Source organism: Trichosurus vulpecula, chromosome 5 (assembly GCF_011100635.1).
Source record: "Trichosurus vulpecula isolate mTriVul1 chromosome 5, mTriVul1.pri, whole genome shotgun sequence".
In the NCBI taxonomy this organism is placed as follows: domain Eukaryota; kingdom Metazoa; phylum Chordata; class Mammalia; order Diprotodontia; family Phalangeridae; genus Trichosurus; species Trichosurus vulpecula.
This window is the reverse complement of record NC_050577.1, coordinates 62,503,770-62,522,328: the sequence shown is the minus strand read 5'-3', so window position 1 is coordinate 62,522,328 and position 18,559 is coordinate 62,503,770. Positions and strand designations below refer to the sequence as shown.

At 40.6% G+C, this 18,559-nt stretch overlaps 1 protein-coding gene across 1 annotated transcript in view; it reads left to right on the top strand.

Annotated features, from left to right (window-relative positions):
- Nucleotides 1-14,124: 14,124 nt before the first annotated feature.
- The window catches only part of PIP4K2A (phosphatidylinositol-5-phosphate 4-kinase type 2 alpha), a 204,576-nt gene continuing 200,141 nt past the window's right edge, over nt 14,125-18,559 (top strand). The window contains exon 1 of the mRNA XM_036761152.1: nt 14,125-14,345. Coding sequence (XP_036617047.1) covers nt 14,202-14,345 — 144 coding nt within the window. The 5' untranslated portion in view covers nt 14,125-14,201. The remainder of the gene's footprint in view (nt 14,346-18,559) is intronic.

Sequence of the window (18,559 nt, the reverse complement as noted above, 5' to 3'; positions counted from 1 at the left end):
TAAGGAGATCATCTAATAGGGCCTTATTTTTACAGTTGTTTGAATGCCTCTGTTAGCCCCTTTTCTGTGTTTAGGTTCTGGGCTTCCAGAGAACAGCTCCATTATATATGGTATTCAAAATGATGAAATCAAAGGTTGTGACAAAAATGGCATATATGTATACATATATACATATACACACATACACATATACACACATGCACATACACACACATATGACATACACTCAAGAATTAATGGGTAAACTATCTTTGAATCTCCCCCAAAACCTGCCTTCTGAGCACTGTGGTCAGTGCTCTGGACATTTGTAGTTGTTCAGTCCTTTCAGTCACTTTCTGACTCTTTGTGACCTCATTTGTGGTTTTCTTGGCAAAGATACTGGAGTGGTTTGCTATTTCCTTCTCCAGCTCATTTTACAAATGAGGAAACTGAGGCAAACAGGGTGAAGTGACTTGCCCAGGGTCACACAACTAATAAGTATCTGAGGCCAGATTTGAACTCAGGTCTTCCTGGCTCCAGGCCCTGTGCTCTATCTACTGAACCACCTATCTGCTCTACTCTGTCCGTGCTTATTAAGTGGTGAAGGAAGACAGGAAGTAAGGAAGGATGAATTATTCACTCAGTGTAATTACAAACAGTGCCTGGTACATAGCAGACACTTAATAAATGCTCATTGACTGATTTTGAACAGTTACCCAATAATCGCATTTTTAAAATGCCATTAATGCTAAAAAACTATTCATAAGAATTATACACTTAGAGCTGGAAGGAACCTCTGAAGACTAGTTCAATCTCCTCTTTTTACAGATAAGGAAACTGAGAGGCTTAGAGAAGTAAAGTAATTCACCAGACATCATACAAGAAGTAAATGGCAAAACCCAGGATCTGAACCCAGGTCCTTTGCCTCCAAATCCATTCCTCTTTTTCAGTGTGCCAGGCTGATTAAGCACTGTGCCTTGTACATTATAATCATATAATAAATATTTGATGAATGAATGGTGTGCTTTGAAGTAGACCAAAAGCCCCATATACCTCAAAATATCATTGGCACCTGAAACTTCAGTCTTTCTACTAACTCTTTGGGGTTAAGACATTAACCACTGGTGGAAAAACAAATATTAAGACAAAATGACAGAGCACATAGTCATTTTCATGTTAGCCCAGACATTAGTTTTAGTTTTTGGTTTTTATTTTTTTTTTCCTGTTCGGCTCCCTAAAAAAGAACACGGCCCTGAAAAGAGAGACCCTGGGGCCAGGAGGCATTAATAATAGGTGTTTGGGCAGGGAAAGGTTCAGAGCAGAAGCTCCTGCTTTGCCCAATGAGACAACACAAGGGAAGACCTTGGGAGGCCAAGGAGGATGAGGCATCGGGCATGTGGGGCAGGAAGACTGGTACCTAACCCTTAGGAAGCAGGAGCACCAAAGACAAATTCCAATTCTGTCCCAATTTTATCAAAATGTCTACACTTGTAAAGGCACTTTGGATTCTCATTAACGTTGCCACTTGATGAAATATACCTGAAGCAGACTGGGAGAGAAAGAATATGGATAGATTTAAAGCACCTCTATAGTAATATAACTTTGAAGTCAAAATCTAGGAAATATGAGCAGCCTCTGTTTTACGCATTGCAATTAGGGTGATTTCCTATCTTTTCCTTGTCCTTCTGAATTGAATTGAATGTAGGGGGCAGCGGCTGTGTGTGTGTGTGTGTGTGTGTGTGCACGCACGCACGCTCGCGCGCACGTGAAATCTTGAAAACTAAGAAAGTGCTTCTTTTGCTGGTGGCAGCATATGCCTGAATAATATGGCCCAAGTTTGCAAAGAGGAACGAAAGAGGGCCAGGGAGGCTCCCACTGCTACCCAGGCTTTTCCCACTTCCTTCTCCTCTCTTTCAGTTCCTGAAACGTACTATTGCAGCACTATTTTCAAACAATGACAGCTCTGGAGCAGCCAGTATGGAAGCCCTTAAAAGATGGTTCTAAACCCCAATGCCTCAAGGTTATACCCTGAAATCTTAAAAATCTATCATTCATTCAACAAACATTAAGTGCAAGGAACTGTTTGAGATGGTTAGGATGGCATGAAGATAATTTAAACATAGCCCCATCTTCAAGAAGTCTATGATCTAAGAGATAATAAGATACACATTGGATAAATATAATACAAATTAGTTAGAGTACGATTATGGATGGGCATAAGCATCTCCAACTCAACACATCCAAAACAGAACTCATTATATCCTTCCCTCAATCCTATCCCTCTTTTGAATTTCCCTGTTATTTTTTAGAGTACCACTCTCATTCCGGTCACACTTGATGGCAATCTCAGAGCCACAGTCAGCTCCTCATTCTCTCGCTTCCCAACATATGTAGGCAGTAGCCAAATCTTGTCATCTCCTTCTCCCCAATACTTCTTGTATACATCACCATCTCCCCATTCCCACAGTCATTATCATACTTGAAACCTTCATCACTTCTCATTTGGATTGTCCCAATGGTCTTCCAAGTGGTCTCCCTGCTGATGAGGTTAGAGTTGGGAGAGCCACTCTTAATATTATTTTTAACTCTTAGGGCACTATTTGTATCCACATCACAGCCTCAAGTCTTTCCCTACTCTGCTCTACTTTGCTCCATTCTCCACCCAGCTGCCAAAATGATTTTCTTTAAGTGCAAGTCTGACCACCTCACACTCCCCAACCCCCACCTAATAAGTTCCAATGACTCTCTTCCAACTCTCGGATCAAAGATCATTCACCAGACATTTTTACTCAGTACCAGGCACAGTGCTAGGAACTGGGGATACAAATACAAAGAATGAAATAATCCCTATGCTTAAGGAATATACATTCTATCAACTCCTCTTTGGCATTCAAAGCTTTCAATAGCCTTGACCCCCTCCTACCTTTCCGGCCTTCTTTCTCATGATTCCTCTCCATGTACTGCACAATCCAGTCATTACTGGCCCACTTGCTATTCTTCACACACAACACATAATTTCTAATCTCCATTTTTATAATCTCTCATCTGTTCCTCACACACAACAAATAATTTCTAATTTCTGTCTGTCTTGTATAAAACAATTAAATTTTAATTTTATTTTACTTTTAATTCATGGAATAAAATAAGCATTTCCATAATAGCATAATTTTTTTAAAAAGATGATTTTAAAAAGATGAAACGGCAAATCTATTATATACAACTTGCCATTCCTTTTAAATATATAATAAAGTTACCATACACATTTCTTTTTTTCTTCCCCCTGCCCCTGACCTAGAGATGGCTACCCTTAGACACAAATATATATAAAATAATTCTATACATATTTCTATTTATCAGTTCTTTCTCTGGATGTAGAAAGTATCTTTCTTCATGTATCGTTGTATCCTAAATGTTCTCGCTCTTCACCTTTGACTCTTGGAATCCTTGGTTCCTTTCAAGATTTGGCTCAAGCCTCACCTTCTGCAGCAGACCTTTCCTGCTCCTGCCTTTGGGGCATGCCTTTTCCTCTAAAGCTACCTTGCCTCTACTTTCTGTGTTTCTTGTATATCTATTTGCATACATATTGGCCATTAGATGTAATCTCCTTGAAGGCAAGGACTGTTACATTTTGTCTTTTTATGATCAAGAATGGTGCCTGGCACATGGCAAATTCTTAGTAAGTGCTTGTTGATTGACAATATAATGTGTTGGAGTAGAGAGAAATCCCCTAATCTTAGACATCTCTAGTGGGAGTCTCCATGTATCTAAGGAGTTTGCTCATTTTTTCATGTATCAAGCCCTAAAAATGAGAGCCCTGACCTTGACTTTTCCTCTAATAATAACAACTCTCTAATAAGGTATTCGACAGGACAGTCTACAGTTCTGGCTCCTGCAGTCACAGCCCTTACAGCACTCCAAGAAATGTTGTCAACGTTGGAGTTATGCCACATCACATCACTGTCTTTTCTGTCACTTCTAAACAAGAACTGGTTGCCATTTTCTCTTGTGTCATGGAATAGTTGTAGACACCTCAGGCTACAAGTTGTCCTTTGGGGACTTTCTTCCCTTTTCAAGGCCCCTTTTTGGTAACCTGATTCCATCGACGTATAATTATTGTGGATTGTGGCTGGGGATGGGAACCACCACATGCTGCAATTTGCCATGGGTGGTGACCTCTATTGTATCAAGTGGGAAACTGTCCAACTTTTTCCATTTTACTGAAGACAAAACTCAGTCTTGGAGAGGTAATTGGCCTAAATTTACATGGTAGCTTATCTGAAGATCTGGTACTAGAATCTCCTACAGATCTGGGGATGGAAAGTCTTTTGGAAGAAAAGGGGCCCCTCTAGGGTTGATTGCAATGTTGCAGAGAAGAGTCTGTTTGGGGCCGGTGGGAGACAGGAGCATTCCTAAGATCTAAAAAAGGGACGTTTTCATAACCTCTCCTCTTGCACTATCTACTTTTCCCCTCATAAATGCAGTAGCTCAGGACCTTTTGAGGTGGGCCTTGTGTTTCAATTTCTTTAAAACCGTAGGGAAACCAAATCACTTCCAGTGTTATTTCAGGCCTTGGTATACTCTCTAGGATTTAAAGATCCAGTTTAGTCTAGGATTTCTAGCACAAATTTAGTCTATATACATATAGATATAAGGCATAAATTGAGGCAAATTAAGGCCGCATAGGAGTGAAACAACACCTTAAAGCAGCTTTAGGGCTGAATTTGGTTTCCTGAAGACCTAGAGCTAGAAATGGACCAGGGACAATTAGGACTATCCGGCCTACAACACAGCTTCTTTGCTGAGACAGAGGGGGGCTATAAACTAAATTCATTCACCATCAAAATCTATTTCAAATCCACCCAAGATTGCTTTCTTGCCCTTAGGAAACTGATGAAAGAGGTTAGCCAAATGCAAACATTTAAAACTATTCCAAGTTGCTAAGACAACTTAACTCTGACAAGCTAAGACCTAAACAACTCCTACCATAAGTGTGTCACATGAGGAGATTGGAATAGACTGTCATTGAAATACAGCTGAAGTTTGACTGGCTCTATCTCCTCAACTGATAAATTATATATTTATCCGGGTATGGGGCAGTTAGCTGGCACAGTAACTATAGTGTCAGGCCTGGAGGCTGAAAGACTTGAGTTCAGATCAGGCCTCAGACACTTATTAACTTGTGATCCTGGGCAAGTCACAACCCTATTTGCCTCAGTTTCCTTATCTGTAAAATAAGCTGGAGAAGGAAATGGCAAATCACTCCAATATCCCTGCCAAGAAATACCCCCTTGCCCCCCAAAAAAGGGTCACAAAGAGTTGAACAAGACTGAAATGACTAAATAACAACAAACTGGGTACACTACATTCCCCAAGAGAATGAAGACTGCTTGAGTCCAAGGACCATTTTTCAGTTTGTCTTTGTCTATCACTAGCTCCTAGAATTTAGAGTTCTTTGAATATTATGGGTACTTAATAAATGTTTGTTGGATTGGAAGCTACCAGATGACCTGAGGGTTGAGCCCCATCCTTTCTGCTGGTATCCAGGGCCTTCATTCCTTTCCCAACTTTCCCTTTCCCCAAAACAAATGCACAATTCTAGTCTCTTCTCCTAAGTGCAAAAATTACTAGTCATGATCCTGAAAATAGTCTCTGCCCTCAAGGAGCTTACATTGTAGTGGGGGAAGAGGTTGGGGGCGGGACAGGTAGCCAACATCAAATGAGAATTGGTTGAAGTAATAGGGCATGTATAGTTTAGTCTTTAGAGAAGACTCAGGAATAAGACATGATACCGATCTTCAATTGCTTGAAGGAATGTCCTGTGGAAGAAGGGTTGAATTTATTCTGTTGGGCTCCAGAGGGCAGAACCAGGATCAATGGGGATCTTGTAAAGAAGTGACCTTGGGTTTAATGTCAGGAAAGGCTTCTGAACAAGGAGGGCTGTCCCAAACCTCTCTGAAAATGAATGATCAGAAGAGGAGATAATGATACTTGTAATAGCTACCTCACGGGGTTGTTGTGAAACACACATGAAATAATGGATTCAAAGTGTTTTGCAAACTTTAAAGAACTATATAAATTGCAGCCATCAATATTATTATGCAGTGAATACAATGACCTTCAACATATTGATCTTGGCTAAAGGAAGCAAGCAGAATGTGGATGGGGAAAGAGATTATCACATGATCCAGGGCATTGGATTCATCAGATGTTCATGCTGACAGAAAGGCAGTGTAACCCAGCAGCAGGGGAGCCCTGACTCAGGTCATTTGTCCTAACACCTTGTTTCCACTCCTATTGAACCCAAGGCTTCTCAAAGAGACTATTTACAGGATGATATAATTTGAGGACTTCTTTGCCTGCAATGTTGGGAGTCCTTCCTTTCTCTGTTTCTATTGGTATTGTTGTTTTGAGGAATTTGCCTATTCAGTCCAGGGCATCTTTTCTTGCTGCTTTCTAAGGGAGCAAGGACCTGGACTGGGATCCTGTTAATCTCATTTTTTCAGGAGTAACCAGAGGAAATAGATTGTGGTTTATCAGTTAGTAAGGCATATCTCCACTAAGGAGAATGGGCCCAGAATACTCTACTTTGCCCCTTGGCTGAAAGTACATTCACATGCAAGTCAAGACATCACCCTTTTGATGTCATTGGTCCTCTTTGAGAACAAAGGGCAAACCACATTTCCCTAGGCTTCCCCTATCTGTATCACATTTGTAGAGGAACCTGAGGAAGAAGAAAGTACCCTTGAAGAGAAGATCTATATAGATATCTTGTAGTTTTGAAATTCTGTGATTCTCAAACAGCTAATTTATTCTGCTTTCTAAGTTATTAACCAAAATTATAATATCTATTTCTAAAGGACATTTTAATGAGTGGTTATTTTGGTTTATTCTGGTTTTGCTAAAGGTAGCTTTGGGTACTTTTCTAGTCATAGATTTCTGAGCAACCCTAAATAATAATAATGAAAAAACCTGACATTCCCAAAGAGCATGGAGTTTTTAAAGGAATAAAAAATGACTAACTCAAAAAGGTTGATCTATACAAGTGAAAGATTTTGCTTACTTGTCTATTATCCACTATTGAAGACTTCCCATCACCTGATAAACACATTGCTAATCAGCAGAACTGGCAAGTATCTAGGAATAAAGGATACAGGAGTCAGATTGTAATGTATCTACACTTCTGTTAGGAGAAGCACATGCCAGCAGCAGGATGAGGGATGTCCACATGCCTGGCCCCTACTGGATCTCTGATAATCAGACTCATTAAATTTACAATACGTCTTATAAACTAGTAAAACCTGGTAGAAGGTAAACTCCACGAGAACACTATCTGGGTCAGCCAAATTGCCCTTCTCGCTTTTCCTCACATGTAACAGTATATCTCCCATCTCTGCCCTTTGTCCTCTCATCTCAATGCTGCCTCTTACAATTGAAAATCTAGAGCTGGAAGGCACCTCACAGAGCAACAAATCCAACTCCATTATTTGAGAAATGGGGAAACTGAGGCCCATTGAGGCAAAATGATTTGCTCAAGGCCACACAGGTAGTAAGTGTCTTAGGTCTAGCTCAAATCCAGGTCCTCTGACTCGAGCCATTGCTTTTTTTTTTTTTTAACTCTACCATGGGTGGCTAAGTGGTACAGTGCCTAGAGTCAGAAATAACAGTTCAAATCTGGCCTCAGACATTTACTAGCTGTGTGACCCTGGGCAAATCACTTAATCTGTTTGCCTCAGTTTTCTCATCTGCAAAGTGGGGATAATAATAGTACCTACCTGCCATGGTTTTAATGAGGATCAAATGAGATAATAAATATAAAGTGCTTGGTAAAGTGCCTAGTACATAGTAAATGGTACACATTATATATACATATACATACATATATGTGTGTATGTATATGTATATATAATTATCTACTGTTACTGTTGTATCATGCTGCCTCTTAAAATCCTTTGTTTCATTCAGATCTCTGGGACATCTCTTACATGAAGCTTTTCCTAATTCTCTCCTAGCTGCTAATATTCTCCCTACCCCCAAATTACCTGGTATCTATTTTGTGTACATATACTTATTAGCATATGTGTTAGTTCTCTCAATAGAGTGTAAGCTCCTTGAGGGAAGTGATGGCTTTATTTTTGTCACTGTAATACCAGTGCCTAGTTCTTCAGTACCTCTCAGATGCCTAATAAATGCTTTTTTGAATATGAGCCTGAAGAATGCTTTATGATTGTGCTTACATTCGTTCCTATGATTTGTACACTGACAACCTCGTGAAGTGGGTCATTCAAGTATTTTTTTGGCAAGGCCTGCATGTATGAGTGCATCAATATTGGAAAAACTCTGTGTAGCAACTCCCTCCACTTATACAGATTGGCAACTTATCAGCAGTTTATCACCTTACAGACTTCTCTGCCACACGGAGAGGGCAGTGTTATGTTATATTCACATACGCTATATTCAGATATGTTATATTCAGATGTTAGGAATTAGAGGAACCCAGTCTTCCTGCCTTCCACTACCTCATGCTGCCTCTGCATCCAAGTATACTATCCCCATTTTACAGTTGAGAAAGCTAAGGATTAGAGATTAAGATCACCAAGCTCAAGGTCACCCAGTTGGTAAGTGGCAGCGCCAACTTTTTGTCATTTAGAGCATTGTAGATATTCATTTGGAATGGTCCATAGGGCTCATCTAATCCAATCCTCTCATTTTACAAATGAGGAATTGAGAAGAGGTAATTTGACCAAGGTCTTTCAGATAGTAAGTAGAAGAACTAGTATTTGAGTCCAGATCTGGGACTCTAGATGCCCAATTCTTTTCACCAAACCACACTGCCTTGGCCAGATAAGTTGGCCCTTCAAAATAGGTGGAAGTGGTTAGGTTTCTATATATGTCATAACATACACATAGAGTGTTTATAAAATCTTGGTACAATTTGTACAATTTTAGTTATACATGTTAAAGCCAACTGCAAACAATGCCCTGAAGCATAATTTGTAACACTGGAACTGAATGAATTGCAGATTTCTAGGCTTTAACACAAACACCATCTTTTGGGAGCCATTTTTCAAGCTTGTTTCCAAGTCACTGGAATCATTTTTCAGTTACTGCTGAGCAATCTCATAAATTACATGCATACTCTTGAACCGACGTTGCTTCAAGTAATGTGGTTTTTAAAAGTAAACAGTATTAGTAGGACCCTCTAAAAGTAGTTCAATGGGACTATGCCAAGTGAAAGAATTTCACTGGGACTTTTAAAAATAACCTATAAAAAAGGTTCAGAACTTTTTGGACCTGACAATTATTTTGTATGTATGGCACTGATAATTTCAAAATCTTCTTTTGAGTGGGTAAATTTGGCAATCATGTTGCTTCAATAAGATTGTTGATATACTTTAAAAAAGCTGTACTAACTATAATATTGCATGTGTTCTATAAAGGAATGACTTTGGATTACTGTTTTAGCCTGAAACAAACATAATGATATGCATATATATAAAACATGTATAAATATAGATATATGTGTATGTGTACACACATATAGCTATTGACATATGATGGATGGAAAGGGACCACATGATTTGTCAAATGCTAATTCTGCACTCTTCACTATGTCTGTGTCTCAAGCATTGTTCTAAAACTATAAATTGCAGAATAGTTTTAGGTATGTGTTGGCAGATACAATTTCTTCACTGGAGTTCTCTATACCTATGAAGTAACAGGCCCAGGTAAAAATGAAATAAAATGAAATTACAAGCAACAATAACATTTATTGGGTTTAATATTTTTCCTGTGTAGTTTGAGGTTCTAGATATAAAAAAGGAAAAGTCTTCTATTGACTGATTAATGACTTAATGAGGTTTTTGGGAGCCTCTTTCTAAAGTTATCTTTGGCTTTTATGGCATACATTCTCCACTTATGCAAGACCATCTGATGACAAGGTGGTTTTAGTTGTCTTCTATGCCTGGCATATGTGCCTTTTTCACCTCTCCCTCTTCCAATCTTTGGTTTCCTTTAAAATTCAGCTCAAGTGCTGCCTTCTACATGAAACCTTTTCTTTCCCTTTAGCTGCTTGTACCCTCTCCCACAGAAATCACCTTGCATGAATTTCATATGTATTTTGTATTTCTTTATATATGTGCATATTATCTCCTGTGATAGAGTCAGGATCTGTTTCATATTTGTATTGGCTCTCCAGCACACAGCACAGAGTCTGTCCCATAGCTGGTCCTTAATAAATGTTTATGATTGGTTACTTAAATTCCTGGTCATAGGATCCAAGGAAAACCTACCTTTTCTACAATCTTCTCAGTAGGTAATAAACAAAGTTCTGAGGCAGAGAGCTCAGCAATGTTAATGAACAGTGTTCCTAGAGTCACAAGACCTATATTGGAGTCAGGGGTTTGAAATTAACTCTGGAATCCTGAGCAAATCATTTAACTGGTCTAAATTATCCTATCTGTAAAATGGGGAAAAAAAACATTTACACTATCTTCAGGATAGGGTTGTTTTGAAGAGGAATGTAATGTGTATACTGTAAAGAAACTTGATTAAATATTTGTTGCATGAATGAATGACTTCAGAATTCCAATGCTAGTTCCATAGCTACATATAATGTACTCCTAAATAGCAAATCCAAAGGAAAGAAGAGAATTATTATGCTTTTTAAAAATGTTAATTTAATTCAACAAACTAGGAGGCAATGTAGTATCTGAAATCATATGACATAGTTTTAAAACCAGCTCTACTTCTTACTATCTGTGTGACTTCAGGAAAGTTATTTAAAACCTCTCTGAACCTCAGACTCTTCATCTGTGAAATGGGTAGGTTTGACTTGATCTCAAGGTTCTATCAAGCTCTAAATCTATGATTTATTTAGTGTGTACTATGTCGAAGGATGAAACCAACTAGAACTTTCATGTTCTTCTGCCTCCTCCTCCTAAAATAGTATAACTTGGCCAACATGAGTCCACTATACTTTAAGTGGAATAATCACCTAGTTTATTTATGGAAAGAAAAAGAAAAACAGAAAATACTGAGTGACTTTCAAATCCTACTAAATACTCCCTGTCTTTTTCTTGGTGAGTGGCTACTGGAGCATTGCTTGTAAGCCTAGCACCCTGGGCATCCTTCTAGGGTGGCAGCATAACACATTTTATGCCAAGAAGTACAATAGCAGGAGGTATAACACCTGCCTTTTTTTGACTCAGTTTCATATCCTTATAGATCTCAGGCTCCCCTACTCTATATTTTCTTCCTTTTGCTTCTCTTTAAAGGAATCCCCTACCCCCGTTTGCCTTTGCATTAAAGAATGTTTGTGCCCTCTAGAAAGGAAATTCAGAAACTTTGTTTGTTATTGACAGTTTTATTCCCCAATCTTTACTTCTTTCATTGCCTGAATAAGTGCCTGAATTAGGATCAGTTCACAGGAATGATTTATCACTTCATGCTCACATAAAATATAGCTAAGAAAGCAGAGAAGACAGTGTGGGGTAGATTGGAATGAGCAGTAGACTTATAGTCCTGGCTGTCACTTAATAGCTATACAGTTTGGAATAACTCACATAATCTATGTGAGCCTCAGTTTCCTCATCTGTAAAATGAAGCTAATAATACTTGGGACTATCTCCCTCCCCACCAGTTCTTACAAAGGGCTTTACAATCAGGAAGTACTAAGTCAATGTTAGTGATTGTGATGACTCAATAGTTAAGCTTAATATATACAGAGGATTCAACCTTCCTGATGAAGTGTCAGACAAAAGAAATCTGGACCCAGTCTAAGTACCCAAGAAAGAGTTTCTTTATTGATAACAGTTCACAAAATGTTTCCATGTGTAGAGAACCTATGTATGTTCCATCAATTCAGGGATTCTTAACACAGTGTTCACGAACTTTTAAAAAGTAGTTTAATAAAAGCATTTCATTATAATTTGTTTCCTTTGTAATCCTATGTGTTTAATTTTAATTTTATGCGGTTAAAAACATTATTCTGAGAAAAGGTCCGTACGTTTCATATAAAGATTCCAAAAAGGTTCATTATATACAATAAGGTTAAGAACTCCTATATTATCAGATTAAATGAGAAACAGTATGTTTGTCTCCTGACCTGTAAGTGAAACAATAACGTAATTACACCGACACTCTTGTTCTAAGGATGCTTTTGTTTCTGTTAACTTCTAAGGATAGTCCTCACCTTTCCCAGCTTCTGCAAATGCTTTGTCTTCCCATCCCCACCCTCACTCTCTGGATCAGAAGTGCAACTAGGAATTCTTGGACCTAGGGCAGAGGGTTTGAAAGAAAGGAATAGGCTTTGACCACACCTATGAGTAAGTGAGAAACTAGAGATAGAGGTCATGGGAGTTGAAGAGGTGGGGGGAGTGTGATATGGATGATAAGCTATCAAAGAAGACTTAGGAGTGGTCAGACAGGTAAAAGATCCAATAGAGAACTGTGACATGAAAACCCAGAGAAAAAGCATCCAGCAGGGAAGGGCACTCGACAGTGTCAAATGCTGCAGAGAGATCAGGAATGACAACTGAGAAAAGATCAGACTTGTCAACTAAGAGATCATTGGTAACTTCATAGGGAGCAGTTTTAGTTGAGTGATGAGGTTGGAAGCCTGGATGCAAAGGGCTGCAGAGCAGGTGGGACTAGAGGAAATGGAAGCACAAAGAGTGTGCTGATAGGCTTTTTCTAGTAGTTTGATGGTGAAAGGAAGGAGAGAGCAGAGATCTCTTGAGAAGATGGTAAAGTCTGGTGAAAGTTTTTAAAGTACTAGATGGAAGGCTCTCTTCTGAATAGCAGGAATACAGTAAGAGTTCTGGTGGTGGTCCGAAGTGGTTGCCCAGTTGGTAAGACCTAGTGAGTTTTGGGATATGGTCGGTAAAGAAGTTCATTTTAGGGTTACTTAGGACAATTCAACAAACATTTATGAAACGTCAACTGTTTGAAAGGGATGGTGTTAGGAACTGGGCATCACAATGACAAAAACTGACACGGTCAGTATCCTAATGAGCTTAAATTTCGTTTTCGTGGATACAACGACCATCCACAAATATAACATATACTACCAAGTTAAGAGAGGCAGTACGGCCTAGTGGACCGGATAGCACACTAACAACTGGGGAGGTTAAAGCTGTCTTTGAGGAGGTTGTGCCTGAAGCTTTGCTTTGAAGGAAGTTAGAAATTCTACCAGGCAGGAGGGAGAAAGGAGTATAACCTAAACATGGGGCATCGTTTGTGCAAAGGCAAAAGAAGTGGGAGGTGGAACACTCTACTTGGTGTAGGGGTACACGTAGGGGTCCAGATCGTCTAGAACGTGGGAGTAGATAAACGGGGAGTAAAATAAAATAGACCGGAAAGGTCAGCGGGAGCCAGCCTGTCTTTGGTCCAGCCAGATGTCAGTAAAACCCCCACCGCTTCGTACTTGCAACGATCCTGGTCTTGGCCACCCTGACATCTTGTGAAGGAGGCAGTGAGGCTTATCTAAAAGGGCAGTGAACTTGGGGTCACGAAAGAGCTGGGCCCGACTCCTGCCTCTGAGTTTTCTCGCGTGTAAAGCGGGGAAGGATGCTCATACCTGTGCCCTGGTCCTCAGAGATGGTGTCAGATAATTATGTAAAGCCCTATAATAAAGGTGCCGGCTGCGATGATTGCGCCCCGTTTCTTCTCCCCTCTCGGGTAGTTTTTCTTCCCCGGACTTAGCCGTGGGGTGGGGGTTTCCTTCGCGTTTCGTCCCCCCCTCCCCCCTAAGCCTCACACCCCCGCCCGGGGCCGCGCGCGCGCTCGCGCCCGCTCTTCTCCCCGCCCCGCCCCGGGGGCGCGCCCCCAGCCAGGAGCGCCACGGATCGGGCCCCCCCTTACTCCCCTCGTTCCCCCCCGCCCCCCCACCCCGCGGCGGCCCCGCTTCCCGCCCGCCTCGTGCGTCATGACGCCAGCGCCCAACGCGGAAGCCGCTCTCGGCGCGCCTGGTCCAGCCGCGGGCTGAGTGAGAAGCGGGCGGGCGGACGCGGACGCAGCGGCGGCGGCGGTTCTTCCTCGGCGGCTGCTGGGGGCCCCCAGTGCGCGCGGGTGCTGGAGCGGGAGTGGGCGTAGGCGGCGGCCGCGGAGAGCGGCGGGGCTCGGGGCCGGCATGCGGCCGCGGCTCCCGGCCGGCGGCGTGTGAGCGAGGGCGGCTCCCCGGCCTCGGCGGCGCGGCGCTGGAGGGGACCGAGGCGGCGGCGGCCATGGCGACCCCCGGCAACCTGGTGTCCTCGGTCATGGCGAGCAAGACCAAGACCAAGAAGAAGCACTTCGTCGCGCAGAAAGTGAAGCTGTTCCGAGCCAGCGATCCGCTGCTCAGCGTCCTCATGTGGGGGGTGAACCACTCGGTAAGGGCTCCGGCCGCGGGGGCGGCGGCTGCCTCCCCCTCCCCCGTCTTCCCTCCGTCCTCCCCCTGCCCCCCCGGCTGCAGGGGGACACCCTTTCCTCCCCTCCCCTCCCCCCGCCTGGCCCGCGCATCCCGGCCCCTGACGCGGCTGCAGATAACGGGGCCGGGATGGCTGCGCCCGCCGCGCCGGACACGCACACTCCCCCGAGCCGGGGCGGGGGGGGTGGTGTCGCGGGGCTGCGTGGAAATGGGGCTGGGGGCTGCTTGGCGCGGGGGAAGTTAGCTGGCGGCGCTTAACCCCCCCTCCCCAGTGTGCGTGTGCGCCCCCACCTCGCAACCCAAGCTGCGGGGGTGGCAGCTTGTGCCCACCCTGCGGGCACTGGTCCTCAGACAGATGGAGAGCCGTCCAGCCTGGGCGCAGTGGAAGCTACTCCAAGGGAAGATAGAGAGATACCTGTCATTGCGCTGGGTGCACTCTGTGGCTTCCTTGCAAGAAGGAAATGCCGAAGTCTAGAAAGACGGGGCTCATTTTTTCAGTTTAAGAGCAGTGCTGTTTAACATAATGCGGTTGGGGGGGGGGGTGCGGGGAAGAGAGGTAAAGAAAAAGAGCATAGGTATGGCAACTGTGTTTTGAGACCCTTCCCATCCTCCACCATCACCCCAAATTACCTTATCCTTCTGTTGACCCAAGACATGCATAGCCAAGCGTTCTCTCTCTCCCCCGACCCTTCCTCTCTCTTCTCCCTCTATGCCCTTCTTTTCTCTTCGGTCTCTCATTTTCTCCTCTTTTTGGCCCCTCTCTTGCTCCCTCCTTTTTCTTTCCTCCTTTCCTCTTTTCCTCTTACCCTCTGCCCTTCCTCAAATAACTAGACCTAAGTCGCGAATTACAGACATCAGCACAGAGGGGTAAGGGTCTTGAGATAATGGCTCCGGGCATACCAGCATCTTGCTTGTTAAATATTTGTTAAATCGTTATCCCTTTAGCAAAATGCTTTAATGTCTCACTTAAAGAGGTAGCCAAGAGAGTAGAAGATGCACTGCTGTGGTCTATGCGGACTGCGGTTTGAGGGTCTGAAATAAGCCTCATACTGATCCTAGAGTGTGAAACTCCTGCAGTTTTAATCTACTTAGAGTGGATCAGGAAACCTGATAGTAGCTGTTGACAGAGCCAGGCAAGTTTAAATGTCTGAATTTTGTTCCTGAGCTAACTGCAGTTAAATAATCTTCTGAGGTGGAAAGTGAAAGAAAGCTCCCCAGAGTTTGAATTTGGGTTGATTTATGTGCATTCCCTTGGATCTAATTGAAGAAAGAAGTAAACAACTTCTTTAGATTGGAAGTCTTTTTAAATGACCCCAAATTACTGAGTTTCTAACTTGCCTTTTTAAGTCGAGGTTAGGGAATATATCCTGAAGCATATATGAATTAATTTCGTGGAATTTGGTGTTAAGGGGTCAAGTAGAATGGTGACTTCTTTTTAGAAGCTGAGGATTTGAGATATGACTAAATGCATTTTAGCCTGACAGCTTTTTGTGTTACAGGTGCGAGATGTCATAGCTTAGAACAGAAAATACACTATTACACAAAAACTCTCGGGTTTCTTCACGAAAAAGTTCCTCCGGGATGAATATAATTCTCTGGGATGATATGTTTTTGGTGGCTGGTCCCTTAATGCCATAGGAGTATCTTGGTAGCTGTGTGGGACTGTGAAGTTTCTACTCATGAGTTTCTAGAGTCTACACAGTAGACTGTATTGTGGTTTCGGTTGTTTGTTGATAGATTTCTCTTTCACAGAGGTTCTATTTTTATGGTTGAGATTGACAGTGTCAATTGGCTTGTTTAACATAGTAAAATTGTAGTAATTTTACTTTGTACTTTGAAGCAATGTTCTTTCATCTCTGAGTCGCCTTCAATTGAAAGGCAACTGTGCCAGGGAAACATTGTAACATTGTAACAATGTTTCTACTAAATGTATTGTAACTATTTATATTGTTACTTTATATTCATATGACTGCTACATTTATTTTGCAGCAAGAGAAATTCACTTGGAGAAAGTTTGACAAGCTTTGAGTTTTCTGGGAAGACAATTTAGCCTGAGGCATTTGATTTTGGGGATCAAATATAGCATGACCTAATTGATGTATAGAAAAATTAATTTTAGTTATGCATTAAACAGCCCCATATTTGTATTTATTACATAAAAATAAAAAATTGCTATGAACGCTAACATTTCTTCATATGTAATACCTTTATTTTGAAAACTTGGCATCGACATAGGAAGAGTTCTTGTGTTTGATTAGGTCTTAGGTTTTTTTTTTTTAAGTGTCAGCCTATTTTCTTTAATTGTTTTAAAAAATGAAAATAGATGAACATACATTTGAAATAGAACCACTCTAATGCCAATTTTATGTCAGTGGATCAAGTAAGTGGTTATTTTGTATTCAAAGTAATTAGTTTTTATAAGCTGGTAAGCATAGAATTGTAGAACATGAGAACTAAGTGGCAAAATGTCAACAGAAGGAATAAAAGAGTAAGAATGGCACTGTCAGTTTGTGGACAATAATGACTGGAAAAGATAGAGCAGGGAAAGACAAATGAGTCTATGAGTAGTCCCTTCTCTACTTTTCCAACATAATTGATATTGATAGAAAATATATTTACTTTAATTGTTTTAATCTGACTGTGTTTTAGCATCCCTGATCCATGTTAATTTGGACTGCTAAAGGAAAATACATGTTTGTTCTTCTGCTCTCATCAGGTGTCAAGTTATAGCAAAAAGTTAAATATACCTGAGCCCTTATGTAGTCTTTGCTAATTTGCTTTGCAGTCTTGCAAATGCCTGGGAAAGTCATTGTGCCTAAATACCCTTATTTATAAATAAGAGGATTGGATTAGATTATTGATAAAGTTCTTTCCAGTTCTAAAATTCTTTGTATAATTTGATAGCTTTAGGTATGTAGTATTATACTAGAAGCCATAGAATACAGATCCCAATCTGTCCTGCTATTTTGAAATGTTGCATGGTTACTTGATATAATCTTGCAGCTACAGTATCTGTAGGAGAATTTGTAAGTCATAAAAAAAAGTTGAACGAAAGCAAGGAAAAACTTGGTGGATTGAGTTAGATGTAACATCAGAGCAGGACAGTGAGTCTATTGACTTAGAAACAATTTGAAATGTAATTGAAATGTAAAAATTGGAATACAAATTTATTTTAGCTTCTTTTAATAGCAAGAATAAACATGGCATTATATTCACTTTGTATGTAACTGCTTTCTAATTTAAAGTATTGGTTAGAGAAAAGATCAGTGCCAACTTTCAAGTATTTTAAGTAGAGAATATAATTAAACATTTAAAGGAAAAGATAACTTGTGGTATTTGTCTTTTTAGATTTAATTTGAAATTAAAGTAAAAATGATCTGGAAATTGAACTTTTGCAAATAAATTTTAATAGTATGTGAAACATGTGAGTGCAGGCAGCAATGTGAATGAAATCTAGGAGCTGTCTTAAAAACAGATTTTAAAATATTTGTATGCAAGGTAATCTGAGGCACTTAGTAATTGGAATTTTAATGAGATTCTTGGTGATTAAACAAAGAGAAGAAATCCATTAGCATGGTAGATATTTTTAAATGTTGACATACAACTTAGAGCAAATATAAACAATGACAATATTTAGAAATCATTAAATAAACAGGGAATTTTTATTTACTAATGTTTGTTTAATTTTTATTGACTAACTGTTCTGTTAGGTCCATTACCTTGCATTGGGCCCTGTAAAAGTATGAGCAGAATGTGAAGACTTTAGAGCATGATAATAACCATTAGCTGTAGTTCATAGGGAAAAAAACAAAACAAAACAAAAACTAGTTATTATGTGAGAGATGGAAGGAAATACACTGAAAAATGGCTATTATAATAAAACATTGGGACTGACTTAATAAAATCTTAACTGGAATATGACTAACCAGAACCCTCAAATAGAACACTTCTGTACTCCATTTTCTCCACTTTGGAAAAAGTGGCACAATACAAAGGAAGTTCTTATAATGGATTTAGTTTAAAAAATAAAATAAAAAAAAATAAGAGTATGTCCTGGTGTCATCACACAATCTCTTCCATATTAGTAATAGAGAAAGATGAAAATTGATGGTCTGAAATATTCTCATCTAGTAGTAATAATAATGATAATAATAATAATAACAACAATAACAACTG